Raw genomic sequence first — 26978 nt, 5'->3', positions numbered from 1 at the left:
AGTAGCAAAATTACAGTTATAGAGTAGCAACAAAAATAATTTTATGGTTGGGGGTCACAACAACATGAGGAACTGTATTAAGGGGTCCGGCATTAGGAAGGTTGAGAACCGCTGAGCTAGGCTGAGCCATGGGAAGCTGGCGACAATATCCATCGTGGGAACCAATCAGGAGTTTGTTGTGTGTAACTTTACCCACTACCTCTTTCCACTTATTCTAAGCTACAAAGAAACTTGCACAGTAACTCTTTTTCAGTTGCCGATTCCTCTTCTCCTCCACATCCCATCTAGTTGGGGGAGACCGGAAACTTCTCCCCACAGAACTATAACACACGGGAATATTTAACAAACTTTCTGCAAGTTCAATTCACCCAGCATGCCTACACACAATGTGATATTACAGAATAAAATGCCTTTCTAGACAGGGTAGATGGTAAACAAACAAAAAAATTACCCCCAGAAATGAATTTAACCTTGGGCTAAGGGGTGGTAGGGCAAATACTGCTGTAGAAGTATCATCTAGGGTGTGCTGGCCAACACTGTCTGTTTTTTACCCTGAGCTAGGCTACAGGCTGATGTTATAGTTGTACTTAAAAAAAAAATAGCTTTACCATTACTTTATAAATTGTTCCAGAACACAACGTAATTAAAGTGCAAAACCACATTAAAAAAAGGGGCGGGGGGAACAGCCAATTTCCAAATTCTGGTCTAGATGGCCACACCACTTATGGGGGAAAGTAACACACACTGCCTGATATGACAGTCATTCATTGTTTTCATAAAGCAGGTTACAAAATGTCAGCTTGGAAACATGAATAACACATCATTAGGTCTAACCTCTAGGCAGAAAAATACAGTACTTTAGAAATCTCTATGGATAAAATGCCCTCTCCATTCTACCTTAATTATAAATGCAAAATCCACTCTCTAACCAGTCTGTCACCTACTACAAATACCAGAGTCCTTCCTGCAGAAGGCTCACAATCCGTAAGGAGATAATCACAAATAAAATGCACCAAAGAACGCTAAATGCCACCTGCGGGAAGGCCTCTGGAAAGATTAGGGGACCCAAGGGTTGCTGTTGGGTCACCCTCAGTCTTCACCACAAAGGAAATAATGGGAGAGGAGGGTTCAGGACTACACATCCTTCCAGATGCTCTTCTCATGATTTCTAAAACCTTATATGCCCAAACAATTCCCAGGCAGCAGCAGATATTCTAATAAACCTGCATGTTGCAATTAAGGAGTCTCAAATGGAAAGATTTTTGGCATCAATTTCTTCAATTTAAGCTCGACTAAGAGGGAGACTGGTTCCTAAGGAATGAAAAATACTGCCAAATTGGGTAGAAAGTGAGATTTATGATGAACTATATTTAAGAGTAGTCTGTATTCTAAACTTCTAATGGTCATAGAAGAGTTGATAAGTACCCATGTATCAAATCTTACAAAGAGATGAATAATCCAAACCTCTGGTGAGACATTAAACCCGGATGCCTGTATGGGCCTCACCCCAAACCCACTAACCCAATGTGGGCCTGGGGCTGGAAATCTAATTCTGATGGACACAAGAGTGAGACTCACTCACCTAGTTTTCTCTAGCCTCCAGGCAGAGCTATATTCAGACCATTCCTGAATGATAACCATCTATCCTACTTTTACAGACCTTCTGGAAAGACGATACCTGGTTTCTTTAGAACTTATCTTCATCAACAAGACTGACAGAAAAGAAAAGTCAGTGTAGCCCTGGCTTGTGCTTTTACTTCCTTATAAAATCTGTAAGTACCTGAAGCTTCTTAGATAGGACAATATATATGTAAAGGCATGATGAATGAGGGCTTTCTGGTCAAGGCCACTACTACTGATAAGGCCACAGAAGCCTACTCTAATATCCTGACTGACTCTAATATCCTGAATCTGCAGTTCATTAAATAAAAACTTTAAACAAGCTTTTATGACCAAAAATTTACTGACTTATTGCAAATGTGTTCATTCAACAATTAAGAATCCATGAGTAGGGGCCAGCCGAGGGGTGCATTGGTTAGGAGTTGGCTTGGGACGTCAGCTCTGAGCAGCAGGGCTCCGGGGTTCGGATCCCACACGAGGGTCAGTGATGCTGCGCCCTCTACAGCTATGATGGTGAATAAGAGCTCCACCTGGATCTGGGCTGCCATGAGTTGCCGGCGACGGTGTAGACTGCAGTGGGCTGGCTGGCAGCAGGCGTGAGCTTTCATGAGCTGCCATAGGCCGCTGTGAGCCGCCGTCCAATGGCCGGCGAGCAACTGCCTCTCCCGGGAAGAGCTCGCTGATAATACCAACATGGGCCAGTGAAGCGACGTCCTCCACAACTAGACTGAAGAACACAAGGACAGCAACTTGTCTGTTTCCCTTCCCCGATTCCCTAATACTGTTCTCCTCCCCCAATTCCCCAATAAAATCTTAAAAAAAAAAAAAAATCCATGAGTAGAACAGTCTAGAGGGCTATAAAAATATACTTAACATATTTCATATGCGCTCTTTTCCCTGAAGCAGCTTTCAATTTGGCTGACAAGAAAAAATGAGTATAAAAAAGTATCCAAGAACTAAAGGAGTGACATTAGCATGAAAGGAGATAAAAAAGAAATGGCTCAATTTTCATAGAAATTGCTCAATTTTTAAGCAATTTATGCTGTCATGGTAGTATACTTGTATGTGGTCAGGTATGCCAAATCTCCTACTTCTAGGGAAAATAGCAGTCCCTGTATTCCAAAGTAACGTTAATATCAGCCATTGTCAGAAAGCACCTAACAAGGCATCCAGAGTAGAAAAAAAGTGGTATAATGACATGCCGGCTAGCTAGGCTCTCCAAGGAACAGGCTCTGAGTCAGGTTCATGACAAGCTGAGTAACTGTAGAACATGCTAACACAGTTGAGCTTTAAAAAACAATTCAGATCAACTTTGTAAGGTAAATAAATGTCTAATCACTTTGTTGTACACCTGAAACTAATATAATATTGTATGTCAACTGTAATTGGAAAATTTTAAAAAAAGACTCAGATCATGTTAGCAATTATTGTATTCTGTTTTATGGGGTGTCAGCTCTTACTAGAGATCCAGAGGCCTCAACTGTTTTCCCCAGCACCTGCACTCTAAGCAGCTGCCTGCTGGTCCTAGGACCCAGGCCAATGGAGGACCAAATCCCATACAACAGTGTGTCAAACAAGTCGCGGTTGTGAGAGAGGTGGGGCAGGAGCAGCTTTCAAAAGAGGCAAAAGAGTGAGCAAAGGAGCCTTGAAAGGGCCCCTGCCAGGTTAAGGTGGGTGGTTTGGTTTGTTTTTTTGCTGACTTTCCTATTTCTTAGCACTAGACTGATAAGGGATTACTGTAGACAACGTGACTTGATAGTGACATGAGTTCCACAAGTCTCTTGGGGACACCTTCCTTTCCAGGTGTGCCCGTAACTTCACCTTCCGGCCTATGATGGGAGGAGGATACTTCAACTTCTACAGAATATTCCATGTAACTTCAGGAAGACTCTTAACCCTCCTCTTCTCAGTAGAATTTACTAAGAGTGTTCTAGTGTGTTTGAAAAAGCACCAAAGTTTCCTATCTGAAATACATACATATCGGTGCAGACAGATTTAACAAAACTGAACCAAGCTTTGAAGAAAGCGGACAATTACGCAACATGGGGAGGAGGGTAGTGTCTTAGACCCGTCCCTCAGTGAGGGTGAGCTCAGCAATGAAACTTTTTTATTTTTTTTTTTTAAGATTTTTATTGGGGAATTGGGGGATGGGAACAGTGCTGGGGACTTGGGGGAAGGGGAACAGACAAGTTGCTGTTGTTTTGTTCTTCAGTCTAGTTGTGGAGGACATTGCTTCACTGGCCCAAGTTGGCACCATCATTGCACTCTTCCCTGGCGAGGCACATCACTCTCCGGCTTCTGGACGGCCGCTCACTGCGGCTGCCAGCCGCTCACGCTGGCTGCTGGATACACACAGTAGCCCATGGCAACCCACTGCCACAGGGGCTGCAGCCTACGCCGTCACCGGCGACTCACAGCAGCCCAGCTCCAGGTTGAGCTGTTGTTCAGCATCTTAGCTGTGGAGGGCAGTGTCAGTGGCCCTCATATGTGGGATCCGAACCGGGGCCCTCTGGCGTCCCAAGTCAGTTCTTAACCATCGCGCCACTCAGCCGGCCCGCAATGAAACTTCTGATGAACTACTTGATTGAGCAGAGAGGGTGGCACCCATGAGTGCCAAATAACCAGCGACTTCCCCAGGTTGGAAGATCAAAGCCCCAAGTAACCCTATGTGAGACATGAACATGCCTCTGGGAAAAGGGCTATTAGCTCAGGCTCAGGTGTGTGGACAATCTCACGCCTGTACCTTTTCCATTTGGAATCACCTGCATATGTCCTCCATTAGGAAAGTAATTAAAATGCGGGATGATGTTGGCAGTGAGGAGACTGTGGATGTGTGGGAATAGGGGATATGTGCGAAATCTCTGTAATTTACATTCAATTTTTCTGTGAACCTAAATCTGCTCTAAAAAATAGTCTATTTAAAAAACAAATTAATTAATTAACCTAAAAACAAAACTGGTCTCTCTATGGTCACATCTGTTTTTAGACAACAAACAGTAGCCCTTTTCACAGGGCTCCAGTGCCCTCGTGAATCCGGCAGCATGGCATCTCACTTCAAAGCACCACCCCATTCGAGGAGCCCAGACAGGGAGGCCAGCCCATCTCTGTGTTCAGAGCCTTCAAAGCAGAAAGAAACCAGATGTAAAGGTGAGGCGCTGTATTCTATGCCCACATTCAGGCCCGGTTAGAGTGAGGTCACTGCGCTGAGCCAGTAAGTCAGAGGTGGTTTCATTCCGCAAGACCTCTGACAGTTTGTGTATTTCCTTCTGCTCTTGAGACCTGAATGAGAAGGCTGATGCAACCCAGATATATTCTGCTAGGTATGAAACCCAGCTTGTTGGAGATTTGTAATTGGGAACACCAGTAACTTAAGTATTTAGCTTGTTGCTCCAACCTCCACTCAGTTAGATACTGTGCCTGACTAAAGTCACCTTTCATCTATCTGCCTAATGAGGTGCATGTTAGAGTGTGCATACACCCGGCCCTGCTGCTACCCTCAAACGCTGCTCACACCAGCCCCATGGGACAGTTCCTCGCATTCAGTCAGCCCTTCCTGGTGAAGGCACATGCTCACCCAGTCCTCTAGGCCCGGGGTCCTTCAGAATCCCCTACAGCTGCAGCTCACGCTGACCTTCACACCTTCAAGCCTTGCACACTTGTGGCTTCTCGCTGTGTAAACACTCGTCCCATTCCTCCCAGTTACACTTGCTTTTAGTCCTAGCTCTGTCACTACCACTGTTCCCATCAGGTCATGAGTCAGCAAATTTCCTCTGTAAAGGGCCAGATGGTAAACATTTTAGACTTTGTGTTGTCTGGTGTCTGTCCCAACTCAGCTCTGTCACTATGATCATGAAAGGAGCCACAGAAATAGGTGAGTGAACGATTATGGCTGTGATCCAATAACACTTTCATTATGGGCACTGAAACTTGAATTCCAAAGAATTTTCTGTGTCATAAAACATTCTTTTGATTTTTTTACCTTGAATTTATAAGCATAAAAACCATTCTTAGCTTACTGACTATCCAGAAACCAGGGGTAGATTGGACCAGGCCAGCAGGGCCAGCGTGCCAGCCCTACTAGGAGCACCCACATCTCTGAGGGCTATAACAAGCTGCACAAAGAGCTGACTGGTTTGTCGTGCCGATTAGTTTGTGGACTGCGGAAATTAGCCACCCTTCAACAATCACTCTCAGTTTTTAAGCAAGACTGCTGGGAAACACTGCAAATCAAAGGCCCACCAGAGGTAGGTCTAAAGGCTAGAAAGAGGTGGCCTTTAACACATCCTCTAGGAGGTGGAGATGAATTCCCCAAAGCAATCAACTCCTCATCCTTCAGGAAAATGATAGTGATCTGTGAGTTGACTGGTGGGAGTTGAGAAAGAGAATTTTCTTAAGTCCTAGTAAAATGACAGCACTATTCACTATTTACTCTGCCAGGCACTGAGATAAGCACTTTGCATAAATTTTCTTTTTAATCCTAACCACCTTCTAAGAAAGATTATTATCCTTATTTTACAAGGGAAGGATATGAGAGGCTGACTATCTTACCTACGACCATGGAGCTGGGGAGGGGCTTGGAGCCCTGCCTATTGGACTCCAGAGCCCACCAGAAGAGATGTGTTAGCAGGTGCCTCCCCGGGGGGCGGGGCGGGTCATGACTCCCTCAGAAAGGGACTCCTGGTCCTTCCACCACCTGCCCCTGAGCCTGCCTGAGCTGGACTGAGGCAAGATTAGATAAAGACAGCTTGTTTGAATTGGAAGAGATCCTGTGACTCTTACCCCATTAGCTCTAGCAAGGGAAGACACATTGAGGGTTTCAATTGGATTGCCCTTTTACCCTTTTTAAATTAATATTTGTTCATCCTAATCTAAAGAGGTCATCTCTAAAGAGAAAAAAAGGTTTGGTGGAGCGTTCTCCTAAGATGGAAGCTGCTGGTTCTGTCCGCAGCTATACAGATGATCATTCATACACAATTCCCTCAGGCACCAGGACACAAAGCCACTTCTGCAACGACTGGAGTTAAGACTAATGGCATTAGGGCCAAGAGCAGTGTCTTACCTTCCTTGCTGAAGGTGTTGTTTGAAAGGTATGCCTGGATGGTAGTATCATGGAACGTGACAGTTACATTACTCATGTGGATCTCGTTGCTGCTCACACATCTGTATTTTTTATTTATGTCTGCCATGATGTCAGTTGGGGATGCCTCAGTCTTGACTTCTGTACCTAAAAAAATAATGATTTTTAACTACTTGAAGTACTTAGTTAAAAGTAATTTTAGATACTCCCCCAACCCAATTTCCTTCACTTCACTTCATAATTGGTCGATTTTTGTTCTTACCATTGGTGCTTGCATTGTGGAAAAAATCTGTGTCTGACAAGTTATAAACAAAACTCATCCTATGGACACTGTAACGTGTTGCATTTCTTGTGAAAGTGAGGGTCAGTGTATGTCCTTTTCCAAAAGCAATCACGAGACTGGAGTCAGAAGCATTCTCTTTACCACAGAAACTGCTATTTAATACTTTTGCATGAGATGGCAGGTCAAAGGTTGCATTCTAGAACAAATACAAAGAGAATAGAACCCAATTAGAATGTAGGCTATTAAAGATATTTAGAAACACCCAATAAAGATCTTTTCTGTAAGTATGATAGAAATTTAGACCTCATTTCCATCTCAGATATCACTGTTAAGGCATTCATTTGTTAATATAAAGAAGAACACAAAGAAAGTCAGTATTACATACCAGTAACACATCAAACAGTAATTCAAGTGTAAGACAAAGTTGACTTCATTATTTATATAATTAAAGATTCTTCATTAATATCATTTTAATTTACAACAGAATTAAAACTAAACTTATCTTGGTAAACTGAAATAATTCATCTTGGGCTTTAGGATGAACTGTGTATTTATATTTGAAAAAAGCTATTACTACTTGTTTGCTATAGAAATGTTTTTTGTTTTTGTTTTTTTAAAAGATTTTTACTGGGGAGTTGGGGGGATGGGAACAGCGCTGGGGTATTGGGGAAGGGGAACAGACAAGTTGCTGTCGTTTTGTTCTTCAGTCTAGTTGTGGAGGACGTTGCTTCACTGGCCCAAGTTGGCACCATCATTGCGCTCTTCCTGGGCGAGGCAGATCAGTCGCCGGCTTCTGGACGCCGCTCACTGCGGCTGCTGGCCGCTCACGCTGGCTGCTGGCTACACACGGTAGCCCATGGCAACCCACTGCCACAGGGGCTGCAGCCTACGCCGTCGCCGGCGACTCACGGAAGCCCAGCTCTAGGTTGAGCTGTTGTTCAGCATCTTAGCTGTGGAGGGCAGTGTCACCGGTCCTCCTATGTGGGATCCAAACCGAGGCCCTCTGGCATCCCAAGCCAGTTCTTAACCATCGCGCCACTCGGCCGGCCCTAGAAATGTTTTTTTAATGAACATGCATCTTTGTAAACAAAAAGGTGTTTACACAAATTATTTGAATTTACTATTATGTGCAAAACAACTAGAAAACCACGTAATGCCATCAAAATGAACTGTACTGACTTAACTATGGTTAAACTGTATGGTAATGCTGTCCTAAAAAAAAAAAAAGACAAAACTACATGAGGAGACAGACATGATTTGTGAAATAAGGCACATAACAGCACATAGATGACCTCATTTGAGCAACATAATATATACCAAAATGATATTTTAAAAATCCAAACCCCAAAAAAATGAAGTAGAAAATAAAATAAAACTTGCTTGGACAAGTCTTTAGAATTTGAGACATTTCTATGGAACAAAACCTTCCCAGTTTTCTTCCATTTTGACAGAGCCCACATTTGTCTCTAGACTAGTACAAATGAATTAATGAGGCTCCAGCAGCTGGCACAAAGTCCAGAGTGCTCTAAAGGAACTGCTGATCTACCCAGCAATCCTGGTGTCCTTTGAGTGGTAATGAAAAGATAATGGTGCTGTCTACACGGAGGTAAGGAAAAAATGGTGGTTTCAAAAAAGAACTGAAAATAAAATTATGCTTAGGGATGTACTTAAAGAGTAAATTTTAAATAGAACAAATGAAATGCCCATTAGTAGGCAACTGATGAAGGAAGACACACAAACAAATGCTGCTTATTTGTTAGAAATATAGGAAATGCAAAAAGCCTTACTCATCCTGTAGAAGTACTAGGTTGTTTTAACAAAATTACTAAGGCATTTTAATCAAACTAGTACAGTGTTTACAGCACTGCACAACAAGCATCTGTATATACAATTCTTGGAGAATAGTTTATCTAAAGCAAATTCAACAAATCAAAGAAGCTATAGTCACAGAGCTGTACACCAGGCATGAAGAAAAAATTTTAAAAACCTTTACCAATAGAGGGAGGGATGATTTAAAAATTAGGTTGCTTAACATAATGAAGTATTACATTGTGATTGTAAAAGATAAATAAATCACAAAGAAAACTGGAAAAACGCTCATAATAAAATAGTGAAAGCAGAGCACAAAATGGTTTGTATGTTATGACTGCAGCTTCAGTATATAAAACAGCATAGGTTACTGATGAGCTGAGAAGGAAATATGCACACACAGAACTGTGCTACAGTACAATAGATCATTTTTTAATCACACACACACACACCCACACACATGAAGTACCTTGGTGTTTCCTACCTTAAAACCACTCTTGGTGTTATAATTGGCCAGGAAGTGAGCGGAGAAGTTGGCCATTATACAAATTGTCCCATTGCCATCTTTCACCGTAAACTCTGCTGATGCACTGTGCACAAGCCCTGCTAACTCAAGGAAAAACAAAAATTATCAGATATCTTTTTGAAAATACAACTGGGTATTTCTGTTGTCTACAAATGTAGCAATAATTAGGGGATTCTACTGTGTTTCTTTCTTAAACCACTTAAGAACTAGACACACGGGTTACACAGGCTGAGGTCAGCTGGTCTTCAGTCCTTCCTGGATACAATTCTGAAAAATGTTATCTCTAAACCCATCTGATCAGTTTGCCAACCTGATCAACAGCTCTTTAGTGCTTTACTTCAGAATACTTATCGAGAAGTCACATGTCAATTTCTGGGTCACCCCTGGGCATAGGTTGCTTCACACTTTTTCCTCAGGGCATCTCTGGGAGATTTGGTGGGGTCGTGGAGGCACAACTCAACCTAAATATTGACCTTCAATAGAAATCCATGGGAGAGCTGGTGGTATCTTTCACTGTGGACCTAAATTGCTAGTTAGATCTGTTTTTAACCTCTCATGGACTGATGGTGTGGCAAGAATAGCCATGGACTCAAAAGATCTAAGCTTTTTGCTCAATTTCAGAAAGGTCCTCAAAAAACAGTGATTCAGCTGAACTTGGACTTGGCTGTGTGACCTTAGAATATCAGTCAACATGTCTTAAGTACGGCTGTCATATCCCATGGGTAAGGGACAAAGTGAAGCTCTCATGGGCCTTCCTAGCTTGAGAGCAGTCACAGCTAAATATTTCCTCTGTAGTTAAGTTCTCAGGGCCAGTGCCATTTCTGGATTCTTCATATCCCACTGCCCTGATCAAATAGTTTAGTAACAAATGCAATCTGATCACTGTGGTAGAGAAGTAGGTAATTTCACAAACCATACATTTTAGTACATTGTTCTTTCATAGACAAGCAAAACTAGGCGTTTTCACTATTTCTAAAGCCAAACAGCTATTAGCCACCACTGTGTACTGTAATGTTCAGAAGTGATGTGCTCTCACTTGTCTACTGCTACAAGCTCCTACATGCCCTTTCACCATTTCCACACCTGGCTCTGATCACTCTAAGTATAAATATGACTCAGGCACACTTTGAAGGCAGCACACTCAAGAGGACACTCAATATACTTTTCATTCTAAAACCTTTGTCCCTGGCAAAGTAAATGTTTCCAATGAAACCAGTTCATTTTACCCTTGGGATTTTCACAAAATAAAATCCTGAGAGCCAACAATTCAAGCCTAAACTATTCAACCCTAAAGCAAAGAGTATAACCAGAAACCCCACATTGTCTTTCTATAAGCCTCTGGTAAAGGAAATACCAAAATCTATATTTATAAAGAAAAGTTGCTACATGAAAATAAAGCAAATATGGCAAATAAGCAAACCCATGCAATTTTTTGGTCTGTTTGGCTTTGCAAATTTTTAACCCACCACTGGAACACTTGGGCAATATTACACTAAAAGCATTTCCAATGAACGAATAGTCTGCTTAAAAAAACCTAGAAAAAATTATTCCATAACTTGTTTTTTACACAGTAAAGGTTTTTAAACACACATACCTTTTGAGCAGGATGGGTAAGGGTACCAGAGACAAAAGGAGGGTGGGCAGGCAGAAGCAAAAGTGTGTGTTAAAGCATGGGCGCAGAAGCCAGAGAAACACTGGACACTGACCCAGCTTACTGTGTGGGTGGGCCACTGCCTGTCCTGTGCATAGGTTCGGTTGCCGGAGGGACAGTCACATGAGATGATGTGTGCCATGGGCACAGCAGGTCATTGCCTCCCATGGGAGCACGCACAGGTCAGTTCTCACCAAGTTACCCTTCTATAAAATAGTTCCCTGAATCATTAAAAAAACATTCTACTGACTCAAAGCACTTCATTAAGAAACATTTCACATTAAGTAACTTTCGACCATACAATTTTTTCATTTAGCAAATATGTTCAGGGTCTGAGCTTTCAAAAAAAAAACAAGGAAGTATTACTAAAACAAAATATGCTTTAGCAACACTATATGCTCACATCCATTGTGGGCAGCGCCAGAAATGTTCAATTATTAAAACAAGAAACTTACTCCAGAAGCAAAAAGAAAAATGTCTACAAGACCATTAGAACATAAAATTCTGGGGCCGGCCGAGTGGCGCGATGGTTAAAAACTGGCTTGGGATGCCAGAGGGCCCGGTTTGGATCCCACATATGAGGGACAGTGACACTGCCCTCCACAGCTAAGATGCTGAACAACAGCTCAACCTGGAGCTGGGCTGCCCGTGAGTCGCCGGCGATGGTATGGGCTGCAGACCCTGCTGCAGTGGGTTGCCACAGGCTACCGTGTGTAGCCAGCAGCCAGCGTGAGCTGCCAGCAGCCGCAGTGAGCGGCCGTCCAGAAGCCGGCGACTGACCTGCCTCACCCGGGAAGAGCGCAATGATGATGCCAACTTGGGCCAGTGAAGCAATGTCCTCCACAACTAGATTGAAGAGCAAAAAAAATGACAGCAACTTGTCTGTTCCCCTTCCCCCAATTCCCCCCCCAAAATCTTAAAAAAACAAAGACATAAAATTCTGAGACATGCATGTAAGCCAATGGCCAGAAGTTATTATTATTTTTTAAAATTCTGTTAACAGTAGCAGTTGGTTAAAAAAAGAAAAACCTTCTCAAGTTAGTAAAAATGTGTGTGGTTATTTGAGGGGTGTCCCTCTTAACAGTCAGGGCCCTGGCCTACTGGCAACGGCTGATCTCTAGCAGTCCTTCACTCAGATGCGAACTTCATCATTTCTCCAGGGAACATATAAAGGAGTAACTTTGGTATATTCCTTCAGAATACTCCTACTTGTAGATTCCTTTCTCTAAAACAAGTGCAGCTCTGGGAAGCACGCCTGTTTCTGAGTAAGAGATCCTAGTTCTATTGATAGACTCCCCCACCACTTACTAGCTGTGTGACCTTGGGCCAGCAGCAACTGACAAACCCTGGGTTTAGGAACCCGAGCCAATGCATGCAGAGCATTTAGTACCGATTTTAATGTTACCAGTTATTATTTAAACACTCAGTGCTATACAGACCTCATCCATCAAGTTCATCAAATATTCTGTACCTGACACAAAATGTCAAATAAGTATTTAACAAGCACTTGTAATGCAATTGCTATGTGCCAGGTACCACTCCAAGCACTTTGCAGTTAATTAAATTATCAGGGCAATCTTAATCGGCAGACATTATTATGATTCTCCTTTACAGATGTGGAGACTAAGGCACAGAAATATTAGCTAACTTGCTCAAAGTTACACAGCTAGTGAATGATGCAGAGAGATCCTGAACCGTTCTGCTGACTCAGGGCATGTACCTACCCGCGTTAGCTAGCTATAGGGTGAGTGCCACATCTAAACCATGCTTTCCCTCTAGCACTCAGTGAGCAGGTAATTATCCTACAAATTATGAAACACTTACTTTTGAAGGAACAAATCAATAAATTTATTAAAATTTTAAAAATTACTTCCTAGTTTGTCAACTTAATTCTTTTAAATCCAGTATCTTCTTTTTCTTAACCAGTGAAACATAATCATCTATTCAGATTTAAAGGACAAAGAAAAAAGACCAAGGTTCCATCTCAGACACTGAACCACAACCTCTAGAGGAAGGGCCAGAGTACATACATTTCTACAATGTCGACTTATGCATGTTTGGTTAGGGACCACTGCCGTAAAACTGGATGTCTCCACATGTATGTAATGAGCACTTACTATGTGTGAGGCACGCGGTGAGCTGTAAGATGGGCAAGGGAGATGATATGTGTAAAAATAATCACAAATCAGCTGAAGCACATGCTGTACACACATGGAGTCAAGTTCTGTGGACGCAGAGAGAAGGGAGGACTAATACTGTCTGGGATGGGTCTAACAATATAAATTCAAAACTATGGATCCAAAACATTTTGACCTCAAATCTACTGAAGAATTTGGTTGCCAACCTGGGTAACTGACAAACTCCCACAATCAAGGGTTATATTAGTAACATAAAACTTTCCAAATTTCCTAAGTGCTAGTTCCTCATTTAGAAAGGGAAAGGAAGTCATCTAGTTGACACCAATAGTTTCAAGAGTCACACTACATAATCAAACAATCTTATATATCAAAAAGTTTCAGTTCATGATTCTATGCTTTCTACCAAGTATTGAAACACACAAAAAAGGTTTAAGTAATTTCTAATCCATTAATGCAGGAGGAATTAGTAATTTAGAAGTTTGGAATATTTTTAGACAATACCTTTTGTGAAACTGTGCATTAAAATAAACATTACTTTAAATAGACCTAAATCCAAGTTAACAGACCTTTCCTAAAAGTTGAATTTTAATTGAATATAAATGCGATAGGTATTAAAAAGCTAATTACATACACGATACTCCAAGCTATACTACGTAGGGAAGTTATGGATATTTCTCTTCATTTTTAAGATGGATTTTTAAAACTTGAAACAAAATATCAAAGTCCTTATGCTTGTGAGCTCTTTTAATAAAGAACAATGCAATCGTTCTAACATGACAAAACTTGTTCCAGCAACTCCTCCTGTAACTAATTACACCTGCCAGTGAAGGGCAAGGCTTCAGTTTTACTGCTGGAATAAGGTCATCCCTTGTGGCTATTCATGCAGCGCAAAGAACTAAGTTTACACTACAGGCAAACCAAAAACATGAAACCAAAATTCATTCAGTCACAATAACAGAATTTTAGAATAGGATGAGACTTAAAGAGATATTTAAAGAATCCAAGGGCAAGATCCATGGGAATGTGTGTATCTATTTAAGTCACCTGAACTCCCACCAGCTAGTTCAAGTCCCACCACTTAAATAAATCTTCCCATGTTAATTGGGAGAAGGGTGAGAAAAAGTGTCATAGACAGAGGGCCTCTAGACAGGCTTGAAATCAAACCATGTAGTGATTCTCATTTAAGAGATAACCCATATTCCTCTCTTATTAGGACTGATGAATGAAAACAAAATTCCTCAATCAATAAAATACTGAGCACCCACTGACTGCTTCTATGAATTGTACAGACTGATGGGAGTGCCAGACGCTCTCCAATGCGTTAATGGAGTCCCTCATTTTGACTCACAGTAACCAGCACACACAGGACAGTGGCAGCTGCTCGTTACAAGGATTCACTAGAAATGAACACTGCCTTTGAGAGACCGAGGCCTAGCCCCACCTCTCATTTTGTCCACTATGGGCTCTCCTAAACTCCTAAAGATAACTTGAAGTTACCCCAACACAAAGTTAAATTCACAGTAACATGAACACACACACAAGGACTACATGCCATACTGAGAAAAGGACGAAGGTTAAAGCACTAAGGACGAACTCTAAAAGACGCCACCCTAGTCGCTTGTGGTTAAGATGGAGCTCCATGTGGGTCACCCACTGGGAGCACCGAGGGGCCGCGCAGGGTCCCTGGGGTTCCGGGCCTCACAGCCTCACCTGGACCTCCGTGGCTAACCTTGCCCGTAAGTTAAAGAAACAAAGCACAGTATTCCAGAAACCACCAAGCCACCCAAGTCATTTCCAACTGAACATCTCAGAAAAGGAGTTTAGTGGTCCGAGGGCGGATCAGGCCCTCGGCTGAGACCTCGACCCTAGTCTACCTCAGGGAAACTGGAACTGACACCCCAAACAGCGGCCAGGAGACTCCACGCCGGGTCCCGGCCGCTGCGGGGACGACTCGCGGGCCCGCCACCCGCGGGCCCAGCCCGCAGTTTCCGGACCCCGTGTAGTCCCCCCATCCCTCAGGACACCCTCCCTACAGCCCCCCATTCCGCAGTACCCCGGACCCCTCATCCCTCCAAGCCTACCATGCAACCCTCCAGACCCTTGTAGTCGCCCCCTGCCCGCGGCCCCCCCGTTCCGGCCCTGCTTCTCACCGAGTAGTAGCAGGAGCAGCGGCTGCCTCCGGGCGCCGCCGGGGACCGCCATGGGCACGAGGGCCGCCGGAGCGGGAGCAGGGCAGGGTCCGGCGGTTGGGCCGCGGGAGGGCGGGCGCTGGGGGACCGCCTGGGGGGCCGGCGTGAGATAAGCGTGTCCCGCGGTCGAGAGGCCCAGCTGCTGCAGCGCCCGCTTTAGGAAGGAGACCAGAGCGGCCGGCTGCGCCCGTCACGTGAGGTCGCGCCACGCCCGCGCTGTCATGTGACAGCGAGAATCTCGCGAGAGTGCGCGAGTGCGGGGTTCTCCCCGCGCACAGTGCTCGCTTTGCACGTGACCCCCACAGCACGTGACCGCAGTGTCCCGTGACTGGAGTCTGGCTCCCGTAACCCAGGCTTGGTCCCTGGGAGGTGGGAAGTGGGCGGTGGCTCGGGGCAGAGGAGGAGGTGCCACGGAAGTTGCAGGTGAGGAGAGGGAGGAGGGGAGGCCGTGCGGCCTGGGGTTGGGCGAAAAGGGACTTGTTCTTCCGGGCACGTGGGAAGTGTTGTCCCTTAGTAGCCAAGGGAGCGGCAGCGGAAGGAAAAGACGAGTGTAGCTTCCTGCCGGGGGGCCTCGGGCCAAAGTGCCGGCGCAGTGGGGACACTCACTGCTTGTAATAGTGTAATGGGGTCGGGAGGTGACTAGTTCCACCCGAGAGAAGGATTTCCACAAGGACCTTAATACTAAGACACATCTTGTGTGTGTGTGTGGAATTAATACTCGATATCCTGGCGTTTTTAACTTTGGGGGTCGTCTAGTCCATTCTCAAAGAGCATGGATTGAGGGTTAGGAAGCAGACAGATGTTCGAACACGCATATTAAAGATTACAGATCATGTTTGAAATCTAATCTATTTTTAAACAACACGGTACAGAATTGGAAGCTGGACAAAATCTTGGTTGGAGGGAGTTGAGAGGTTACAGTGATTCCCAGCTGGGATACCCTCCTAAAGGATGTATGGGAATGGGGGTGGTGGCATTTATCAAAAAAGTTTAGGAAGGCTTGCCAATTCTGTATAACCCATACCAGAGAAAAGGAAAGCGCAGTCAGCTTCTAGAACTTTCCTAGAGTACCTCTCACTCACTTCCTATTGCCCGAGGGTAAGGTCACTTTCCCTGGTTTGCCTGGAGGCTCTCTGGGCTGTTGTTCTCTTTTCTCCTGCTGCGAGACGCGCTCAGCCATATTCACCCTTTACCTCGGCTGCTCCCATCCTTGCCTCTCTCTTCTTACTGATCCTGTTGCTTCTCAGCTTCCCAGCGGTTCTCAACCTGTGGGTCGCGACCCCTTTGGGGGTCGAATGACCCTTTCACACGGGTCGCCTAAGACCATCGGAAAACAAAAAGATACTTACATTACGATTCATAACAGTAGCAAAATTACAGTTGTAGAGTAGCAACGAAAATAATGTTATGGTTGGGGGTCACCACAACATGGGGAACTGTATTAAGGGGTCGCGGCATTAGGAAGGTTGAGAACCGCTGGTTTAGACGTTTCAAATCCCACCTTCTCAGGAAACGTGGCTTGAGCCACTTCAGGCTTGAGCTACTTCAGGCTTGTTAGTTACAACCTCTGATGCTACTGAATATTGTGGCTTTTTTCTTTGTTCTTCTATTTATTTGTGTTTTGTAGATTTTTGTCGTCTTCCTTGTTAATTCCTCCTGTCCAGTTTCCCTCCTTTTCCCTCCAGCTTTTAACATGTAATCAAATATAATCAACTGGAGAAAGGCATGAAGCTGAATAGGACTGCAAGCAAAATAGGAGCAAATGGGCTCTGAGAGAGAGCCAAGACTTGTTGAGCTTTGTTCTGTTGTGTGGGTCAGAAATCTTAAGAGTAGATTTGCTGACATGTGTTTTAGGTTTTCAAGGATCTTTTGGGATTTTTTTTGTTCATTGCTGTTCCAGATGGGGGGAGAGTAAACAGTAGACTTGCACGTAGGTGAAGTGCTATCCTATTGAAGTCCACTAGAAAAGAGACAGTATTGAATCTGGGGTCTGTTTATACTGTGAAGTACTTTATCAACAATAATTTCACATGTACTGGTCCAATATGTGAAAAGGTTAACTGAGCCCTGATTGTCCCTATGAAGTAGAGTGTTAAGTTCAGATGTAGTTGGAGAAATTGGAAAATATTTTCATTTTCTGCTGAACATTCTGATGATGAGAAACTACACAATAGTCTTGAGTATAGAAACAAAGAGACCTGTTAATTGTGCTTTCTGATGAAGCCCCTTCCTATGCTGGGAGAATTTCCCCCTTTGTGATTATGGGTGGTAGACAGAGTCCCCAGTAGAAATGGAAAAAAACCAAATGGTCATTTTCCCAGCCTTCCTAGCAGGTAGGTCTGAACTTGGCCAGTTCAGCCTGTTAGACTGAATCAGGAGCTAGTGTTTGCCAAGAAGCTACACCTCGGAGAATCTGATGTTTGGTGGCAACAGTGGCTGAAGTCTTAGCAAAAGGGAATTTTTGGCATTTCCTGGGTCTTCACTAGTTAGGGTTTGTAATGTGTTTTTAACAGTGGTCGTTGCTGCTGCTTTGTGAACCTGCTGTTTCCCTAGCATTGTTCTGCATCCTTTTTGGAAATTCGAAGTCTTTTTGAGATAGAAAAACCATAGGCGGTTAGGGACATGGCCACGGTGGAGAGGATTAAGGCTGAGACCATAACCAAAGCCAAAGAAAATAACTTTAAAATAGCTAACAAACGATTTCAAACTGCAGAGCCTGCCAAGATTAACTGCCCAGGTGCAGGAGACCAATCAGCTCTGACTCTGAGACATTAATAGTTCCCAGCTCAGGGGCATTCTGCTTTCAGATCCCCCCTCTCTTTGGAGAGCTGTTCTCTTATGCTTTACAACAAAACTGCACTGCTTAAACCTTGCCTCTCCTATCCATGTTCCCATTCTTTGGCGACTGCGAGCTCATGATCCCGAGAACACACCAGGATCCTATATCATTTTCAGCACGTTATTCTTCTGCTTAGATCAGTCAGAACCCATTTCTACTGTGTACGACTTAGGAGTCCTTGCCTAATAATATATGCTTTGTTTACAATCCTCTCTTTTTAATGTTATAACCTCATTAAAGACTACAAGTAGTTTGTGTCAGCAATAAAACAGGGTATAAAAAACTGAAAATGAAAGACTGAGCAAAAATTCTGTGACGCAACATTATGTGAAGTGGAGTATGATAAAATAATATGGTAAATTTTTACTATTTGGTTGGTTTTCTTTTTTGTTGAGTCTTTGATATGGTGGGCTGGGTCTGATCTGTTTCTGATTGAAGGGAATACATAGAAAACTAAACACAATGAATGGCTTCATGTCTTCTGAATTCTTTTGGGGAGGGTTTTACTTATTTTTTTAACAATGAGGTCAATAAGCAATAGAGAGGTTTGCTTCTGAGTTACTTAGCAGAGTTGAGGAATAAAACTTAGGCCATTGCTTTGGTAATAATGAACAGTAACACGTTCAAAATTTAAAGGCAAGGGCCTTTTTGTATCCGAAATAACTGTAAAGCTCCAACGCTGGCAATGCATGTTTCTTTCTCTGAAGGCTTGTGCCACTAAAGGGTCTGGTAGCTTAGATATTGGCTCAGTATCTGAATTAGATAAAATAATGGTTAAGAGGAGGTGCAATTGAGATGAGCAAGCTAGCAAGCAGTCTGTGCCTTTTTTCCTCATTTTTGCTCTAAGTTACAATTTTTCTTGACAATCGAGCAAAAATGGTAATGTTGAATAGTGCTGTAATTTTTTATTTGAAATTTGTTTTATAAAACATTTTTAAAGAAAATTGCAAATAAAAATAAAATAATACAACGAATCCTCTTGTATCCATTTATTATATGATTTATCCTCCCCTCATCATTTGTGTTTTCCTTTGTTTTTTTGCTTGAATCTTATAAAACAAACCTCAGACCTCATATTTTTCATGTAAGGTACTTTTTTTACATAACAACAATGCCATTATCTTATGTAATGTATATGCAAAACCTAATGATTCCTTAGTAGCTAATTTCCAGGCTATGTACACATTCCCCAATTATCTCAAAAACATCTTTTTAGAGCTGGTTTGATCAAATCGGATCCAATGAGGTCTGCACATTGCCTTTGATGATATGTCTCAAGTCTTCTCCCCCTTTTACATAACACTTATTTGTTGGGGAAACTGGATCACTTGTCCTATAGGATACCCCACATTTTGGACTGACTTGATTGGTTCCTTGAATAGTCATCTTTTCCTCTATTCCAGTAAACTGGTAGTTTGATCTAGAGGCTTGATTAGATCAGGCTCATTTCCCCAAGGTAAGATACTGCATAAGTAGTACTAGACCCTCACCACTCAGCGTGAACTATCTGACTACAGCATTGGCTTCGCCTGGGAGTTTGTTAGAAATAGAATCTCAGGGCCCACCCCAAACCCACTGAATCAGAACCTGCATTTCAACAAGATCCTCGGCTTATTTATAAGTGCATTTAAGGCTCTGCTGTATCCTTCTGATTACATTGCATGAGGAAGCATTTATTATCTGGTTGGCCCACTTCAGCTGGCCCCATCCTTTACAAAGTTTCCCGTCGACCTTTAACCTAGTGGCTTTAGTATACATTGATGGTTGCTCAGTAGATCCATGATTTTAGTATGGGATGACAAATTGGTGATTTTTAATTCTGTCATTCCATTTGCATTTATTGGCTGGAACAGGCTTGTAAGGAAGAATTTTCTATCATCGACCCACTGGTTACTCCAAGATACAAAACGTACAGGAAAGGCAGGATAAGTGCTGATTCATGATTCTTTTATTTTTATGTTTTCAGAGTGACTTGGTGCCCAAGCAACTTCAAAAGTGAACCACAACACCAAGAGTGAACCCTAATGTAAACTATGGACTCTGGGTAATGATAATGTGTCAGTCAGTGTATTTTTTATGAGTATCCCACTCTGGTAGGAGATGTTGGTATGGTGTTGACTGTGAGTATATGGGGGAAGGGGGCATGGGAACTCTCTACTTGCTTCTCAATTTTGCTGTGGACCTAAAACTTCTCTAAATAAACTTTATTAATTACAAAAATTGAACCATAACATTTTTTAAGTGTTACATTACTGTGAGTTTTTATATAGTTGATATGTCTTAAATATTTTGTAGTTACTATGATTTTGAAGTTAAAATTGTGCTGTCTTTGGTAGTGCAGACCTAGGTATATGTGACTTTGTGATATTTCTCTCTGTGTGGGCTGTCACCTGTTGCATGCCCACCAACAGTGCATGCACCAGAGTACCTGTTTTCCCACAGCCTGAGTGTTGTCATGCTTTTAGATTGTGGCCAATCTGATAGGTAAGACATTAAACCCCTGTAGTTTTAATTTGCATTTCCCTTATGAGTGAGGCTGAACATATTTTAATGTTTAAAGACTTTGCATTATGTTTTCAGCAAATTACCTGCATTTTGTGCCCATTTTTCTATTGGATTATAGAGATATTTGTAATTCACATTTTTAAAGTCGGTATGTGATTTTTATTTATTATTATTATTATTTTTTAAAGATTTTTCTTTTTTATTGGGGAATTGGAACAGCGCTGGGAAATTGGGGGGACAGGGAACAGACAAGTTGCTGTCCTTTTGTTCTTCAGTCTCGTGTGGAGGACGTTGCTTCACTGGCCCAAGTTGGCACCATCATTGCGCTCTTCCCTGGTGAGGCAGATCAGTCGCCGGCTGGACGGCCGCTCATGCTGGCTGCTGGCTACACACGGTAGCCCATGGCAAGAGGGGTTGCAGCAGGGGTTGCAGCCTACGCCGTTGCCGGCGACTCACGGCAGCCCAGCTCCAGGTTGAGCTGTTGTTCAGCATCTTAGCTGTGGAGGGCAGTGTCACTGGCCTTCATATGTGGGATCTGAACCAGAGCCCCCTGGCATCCCAAGCCAGCTCTTAACCAATGTGCCACTCAGCCGGCCCTGTGATTTTTAAATTAAATTATCGTGACATTTTACTTACTGGTGTGTTCCTGTTTAGCAAAAGTTTTTTGTTTGAACATGGTTGAATCTATCACTTTTCCCTGTTAGCTTTTAGATTTAGAGTCATAGGTAGGACAGTTCTTTCTAGTTCTAGGTTATAAGGAGTCCATCTATCTTTTCTTCCAGTACATGTATAGTTTTGTTTTTTACATTTATAGTATCTGTGATTCATTATCCTAACGAGTAATGCAAAGAATGGGTCCCATTTACTCTTTTTCCATATAGGACTTCAGTTATCCTAATACCACTTAGTAAAAAGCTCACCTTTTGCCCACTGATTGGAGATTTCACCCTTACCTTATACTAAATTTGAGACAATTTTACGATTTTCTATTCTGGTCCGTCACCATACTTTTAAACTTATTGATGCTTTGTCTGTAAGGCCAGCTCCCTCACTTTTCTTTTCCAGGGCTTTTATAATTATTCTTGCTTGTTTATTTTTTCATATGATCTTTGTAATCAACTTATATTTAAAAATAAATATTCAGCCAAGAGAAATGGAAACATGTTCACATAAAAACCTGCACATGATGTTTATAGCAGCTTTATTCATAAATCACCCAAAAGTGAAAACAACTCAGATGAAATCTGGTGAATGAATGGCTAACTAAACTGTGGTCCATCCAAACAATGGAACATACTCAGTAAAAGAGAACGCAGTACTGATTTATGCAACAACATGGATGAATCCTAAATACATTTAGTGAAGTAAAGAAAGCCGGCCCCAAAATGCAACATGTGTGAGCCCATGTATATGACATTCTGAAAAATGGGGATTGCTGGGTTGGGTGGGAGGGGTTGACTGCAAGGGGCCGCATGAGGGAGCTTTTGGGTGAATGAGCTTTTCTTTAAGGAACCGTGGTGGATATAGCACTCGGAATATTTGTCAAACCCATAGAAATGTACACCAAAAAGATGGAATTTTATTGTATGTTTAAAAATAATCAGGCTGGCCGAGTGGCGCATTGGTTAAGAGTTGGCTTGGGACGGCCTCTCTGAGCAGCAGGGTCCCGGTTCAGATCCCACATGAGGGCCAGTGATGCTGCGCCCTCTACAGCTAAGATGGTGAACAACAGCTTGACCTGGAGTTGGGCTGCCGTGAGTCGCTGGCGACGGCGTAAGCTGCAGTGGGGCTGGCCAGCAGCGGGTGTGAGCTTTCATGAGCTGCCTTGAGCGTCTGTCCAATGGCCGGCTAGCGACTGCCTCACCCGGGAAGAGCGCAATGATAATACCTACATGGACCAGTGAAACAACGTCCTCCACAACTAGACTGAAGAACAAAAGGACAGCAACTTGTCTGTTCCCCTTCCCCGATTCCGCAATGCTGTTCCCCTACCCCAATTCCCCAATAAAAATCTTTAAAAATAAATAAATAAATACATAAATAATCAGGATGTAGGTGGTAGGGGTGGATCCAAAATAGAATGTAGTTACATGCCGTTGAGTTGGCTCTGACTCCTGGCAACCATATGAGTGAGCGCTATTCCAAATGTCCTGTCCTCAACTGCCCAGCTCCTGTGACTGTGGCTTCTTTTATGGAGTCAATCCATCTCAGATTTGGTCTTCGTCTTTTCCTGCTGCCTTCTATTTTCCCAGCATTATTGTTTTTCCCAAAGAACCCTGCCTTCTCATGATGTGCTGAAGTAGGACAGCTTCAGTTTTGTCATTTTTGCCTCCAGCAATGTTTCAGGCTTAATTTGCTCTAGGACCCACTTGTTCCTCTTTCTGGTGGTTCAGGGTATCCATAGTCTCCACCAACACCAGGTGGAATGTAGTTTGTGAAAAAGATAATTGTAGAGGAACAGATTATATAACCATATTGAAAGATATCAGAAAGAAGGGAACTACCCCAAATCACTGTGTTTCAACTGGGTACTGTGAGGCCAAAGACAGAGCTGTATGGACACTGTCCTGTAGTTTGTAAATTGTTCTTATGGGGGTAGTTCTGAAACTACTTTTTTTTTTCTAGTATTTTTTTTTCTAGTATTTACCAATGTTGAACAAATAAGTAGATATTTTGCAGACAATGATAATTTGCAGGTTTTTCACTATAGAAGAAGTTATAAATAAGGAAAAGGGGAAGGTGAGAATGAATTCTGTGATACAGTCTCTCTCTCTCTCTCTCTCTCTCTCTCTCAATAGTTGCGGAAATAGAGCTCTGTGTGTGTACCCGGGTTAGAGACACACTTGTCTCCTGAGACGGTCGAGAATCAGCAGTGATCCAGATCATGGATTCTATTGTAAATACTGTTCTCCAATAAATGAAGCCAGGCTCCAAGGCTGGGCAGAGAAAATACAGGGTGAGCCTGGAGCATCTTGTGGAGCCAGAAAGTAAGGACAGGCTTAGAAAACAAGGATGGGCTTGTCATTAGGACACAGGAGCCAACCTGAGAGTGCTCCCAATGGTGAAGCTGGTCCATTAATGATGCAAAAGACAAGTGAATCATGGCTGATAATTAATACTAATATTAATGAATAACACGTCAGAAAAATAGAAACTAGTAAGCTTTAAAGTGAAATATATGCTAACAAGCAGGAAAAAGAAGCAAGACTCCTGTCATACAATTAAGAAGTACAAACTGTCAGTTATAAAAATAGTGATGTAAAGTACACCATAGGAAATATAGTCAATAACTATGTATGGTGTCAGGTAAGTACTTATTGGGATGATCACTTCATAAGGTATATAAATGTTTAATCACTACGTTGCACACCTGAAACTAATTGTGTTAACTGTAATTGAAAAATGAATATAAAAAGTAAAAGACTCCCATCACACAATGCTTTTTAAAAAATCAGCCCTCTCCTTTAGGACACATAGATTGCTTATACTTTTTTGCTATTTAAAATAATGCCATTCAGAACATCTTTCATACACATGCCTTGTATACATCTCATGATTTCCTAATTCCTTGAAATACTTAAACCATGGTAGTCTTTCTTTTAGAAGGTTATGAAAAAGGAACCCTCTCAAAAAAGAACCAAAACTTTTACTTTCTTAGAAAGCACATGAAATTAATAGTTCCAGGTCTTTTACAGCATGAGAAATTGTGTAATTTCAATTTTGCTCATGTTTCCAATTACACACCTGGTCAGTGAGAACTCTGGGGTCTGAAGTGGTGTTAACTAAGGCCTGTGCTTGTTTAATAAATGAAATGTGTTAACCAGAGCCTTTGCCTAATAGTGGAAGACACAGAATGGGAACTGAAATCAACATGAAGCCACCTCAACTCATGATTATAACTCAGAGGGGGTGGGGTGGATTTCACAATGGTTCAGTGCTACACTGAAGTTAGCAATAGGTGGGTGTATCAAAACCTTGTTCAAATTATGGCTGAGAAGACTAATAAAAAGCAAGGGTGTGACAAAAAAATCTTCAGACAAGTGCTTAAATTCAGACAGATGGTATTAATATTTGTTATGATGGTTACATGGTAATATTGATCATCAATTAATCTGGCTGTTGTCTGTTATTAATAACAAAAAAAAGTGCAGGACCAAGCTAGAAACATTAAGAAAGATCACAATCACCATGATTCAAACTTAGATAAAAAGCCTCGATTAAGGAACCAATATTTTCCTTGCTTTTAGTTTTCTCCAGGTAGAGCCAGATAAGTGTCCCATTCATTTTTTTTCTTGTAACTTTTACCTTTTAAAATCAACTTGATTAAAGTTAATTTATATACAATAAATATACCATCTTAGTTTGACGAGTTTTGGCAAATGTATATACACATGAAATCACCACCCCAATCAAGACAGAAAACATTTTCTCCAATCCAGAAAGCCCTGTGTCTGCAGTCAACACCATCCCCAAACCCAGGCAGCCACTGATCTGCTTTCTGTCACTACAGATTAGGTGTTCATATTACAGAATTTCATGTCGATGGAACCACATAGTATGCACTTTTTGGTACGTGAAGTCTTTCTCTTAGCATAATGTTTTGAGACATCCATGTGGTACGTACCACTAGTTTATTCCTTTTTATTGCTGACATCAGCTTATTTGAGTGTATGGATCTACCACATCTGTTTGCCCATTCACTTGTTAAAGGACATTTGAAAGGTTGTTTCCAATATTATAAATAAAGCTGCTATGAATATTCAAAACCAAATAATTGTGGGAGTGCATGCTTTCCTTTCTCTTGGGTAAATACCTAGCATGGAATGGCTGGATCATATGGTAGATGGTGTATATTTAACTTTAAAAGAAACTGTCAAATGCTTTTCCAGAGTGGTGGTACATTTCTACCAACATTAGCTCCACATCCTCGTCAACACTTGGTATTATCAGTCTTTTCAGTTTAAAAAATGATAGCTGTGTAATGGTACCTCATTGTGAACGTAATCTGCATTTTCCTGATGACTAATGAGGTTGAAGATCTTTTATGTGCCTAATTATCATTCACATATCTTTTTCTTTCCATTAAGAGTCTGTTCACCCTTTGTGCTGTTTTTTTTTTTTTTTTTTTTTTTTTTTTTTTTTTTTAAGCTGAGCCATCCTGCTACCTGTTGGCAGCTCAGCGGCAGCTCAGCTTGGGCGGGGAATTGAACTGCTGTTGCTCAGAGCTCAAACTCTTGAGCAAGCTCTTAACCAACTGAGCCACTCGGCCGGCCCTTTGTGCTGTTTTTAAAAATGGATTTTTGGTTTTCTTATTGAAGTCTAAGTGTTTTAAAAATATATTCTGGATACTATTACTTTTATGTATTGTAAATCTTTTCTCCCATTCTGTAGCTTGGTTTTTTATTTATTAGTATATTTCAAAAAGCAAGCTCTAAATTTAATGAAAATCCACGTTATCAGTATTTCCTTTATGCTTTATGCCTTTTGTGTCTTAAAAAAAATCTTTGCATATCCCAACATCATAAAGATTTTTTTCCTGTTTTCTTCAAGAAGTTTTATGGTATTAGCTTCTACAATTAGTCCTATGATCAAATTAAATTTTTGAGGATGGTGTAAGTTAAGAGTCAATGTTCATTTCCATCCATATGGATAGCTATTTGATGGAAAGACTTCGTTTATAAACCATTAAAGTACCTTGGCATGTTTGTTGAAAATAACTTGGCCATGTATAGGTGGATATATTTTGGTACTCCCTGCTCCATTCAGTTAATCGGTATGTCTGTCATTTCACCAACACCAGAATTTCTTCATTATTGTAGCTTTATAATAAGTCTTGAAATTAGGTAAATTCTCCATTCTTTTAAAAATTGCTTTGACTCTTTGAATTTCCATATACATATCTATATACAATCTGCTTATAATTTTCTATAAAAGAAAAAGCCTGCTGGAATTTTGGTGGGCATTGGAGTGGATGTTTATATCAATTCGGAGAAAACTGACATCTTGACAATATTGAATCTTCCAATGACATGATATAGTTCTCCATTTATTTTAGCCATCTTTAAAATTTTCAGCAATGCTTTTTTAGTTTTCAGTGTACATGTTTTCATACACAGTAATTTAGGTATTTCATACATAGTATTTCATACTATGGTGAATGGGATTGTACTTTTAAAATTTCATTTTCCAATTTTTTGTTACTAGAATGTAGAAATACAATTGCTCTTTGTTTAGTGACCTTGCATCTTGTGACCATGCTAAGTTGGCTTACTACTTCTAGTAGCATTTTTATGGATTTCTTGATATGTTCTACCTATATGATTATGTCGTGTGTGAATAAA

The 26978-nt window shown here is 41.7% G+C and overlaps 1 protein-coding gene and 1 long non-coding RNA gene across 3 annotated transcripts in view; one reads left to right on the top strand and one right to left on the bottom strand.

Moving 5' to 3' along the window:
- Positions 1 to 15442, bottom strand: part of LAMP1 (lysosome associated membrane protein 1) — a 20965-nt gene extending 5523 nt beyond the window's left edge. Inside the window, exons 1-4 of one of the 2 annotated variants that reach the window (XM_019644836.1) lie at positions 15255 to 15442; positions 9274 to 9392; positions 6960 to 7176; positions 6680 to 6844 (exon numbers count right to left, since the gene is read on the bottom strand). In XM_019644836.1, coding sequence (XP_019500381.1) covers positions 6680 to 6844; positions 6960 to 7176; positions 9274 to 9392; positions 15255 to 15306 — 553 coding nt within the window. In that variant the 5' untranslated portion in view covers positions 15307 to 15442. Of the gene's footprint in view, positions 1 to 6679; positions 6845 to 6959; positions 7177 to 9273; positions 9396 to 15254 lie in introns of both variants that reach the window. The other variant, XM_019644835.1, reaches the window with a different exon arrangement.
- Positions 15443 to 15587: 145 nt separating this feature from the next.
- Positions 15588 to 23900, top strand: LOC109383955 (uncharacterized). Its single transcript, XR_002124320.1, has 3 exons — positions 15588 to 15716; positions 20099 to 20176; positions 23436 to 23900. It is a non-coding gene; the product is annotated as an uncharacterized LOC109383955 (long non-coding RNA).
- The last annotated feature ends 3078 nt before the right edge of the window (positions 23901 to 26978 follow it).

This window comes from Hipposideros armiger, unplaced genomic scaffold (genome assembly GCF_001890085.2).
Source record: "Hipposideros armiger isolate ML-2016 unplaced genomic scaffold, ASM189008v1 scaffold_91, whole genome shotgun sequence".
NCBI lineage: Eukaryota > Metazoa > Chordata > Mammalia > Chiroptera > Hipposideridae > Hipposideros > Hipposideros armiger.
The sequence above is the reverse complement of the archived record's forward strand: the minus strand, read 5'-3'. Positions and strand labels throughout refer to the sequence as shown.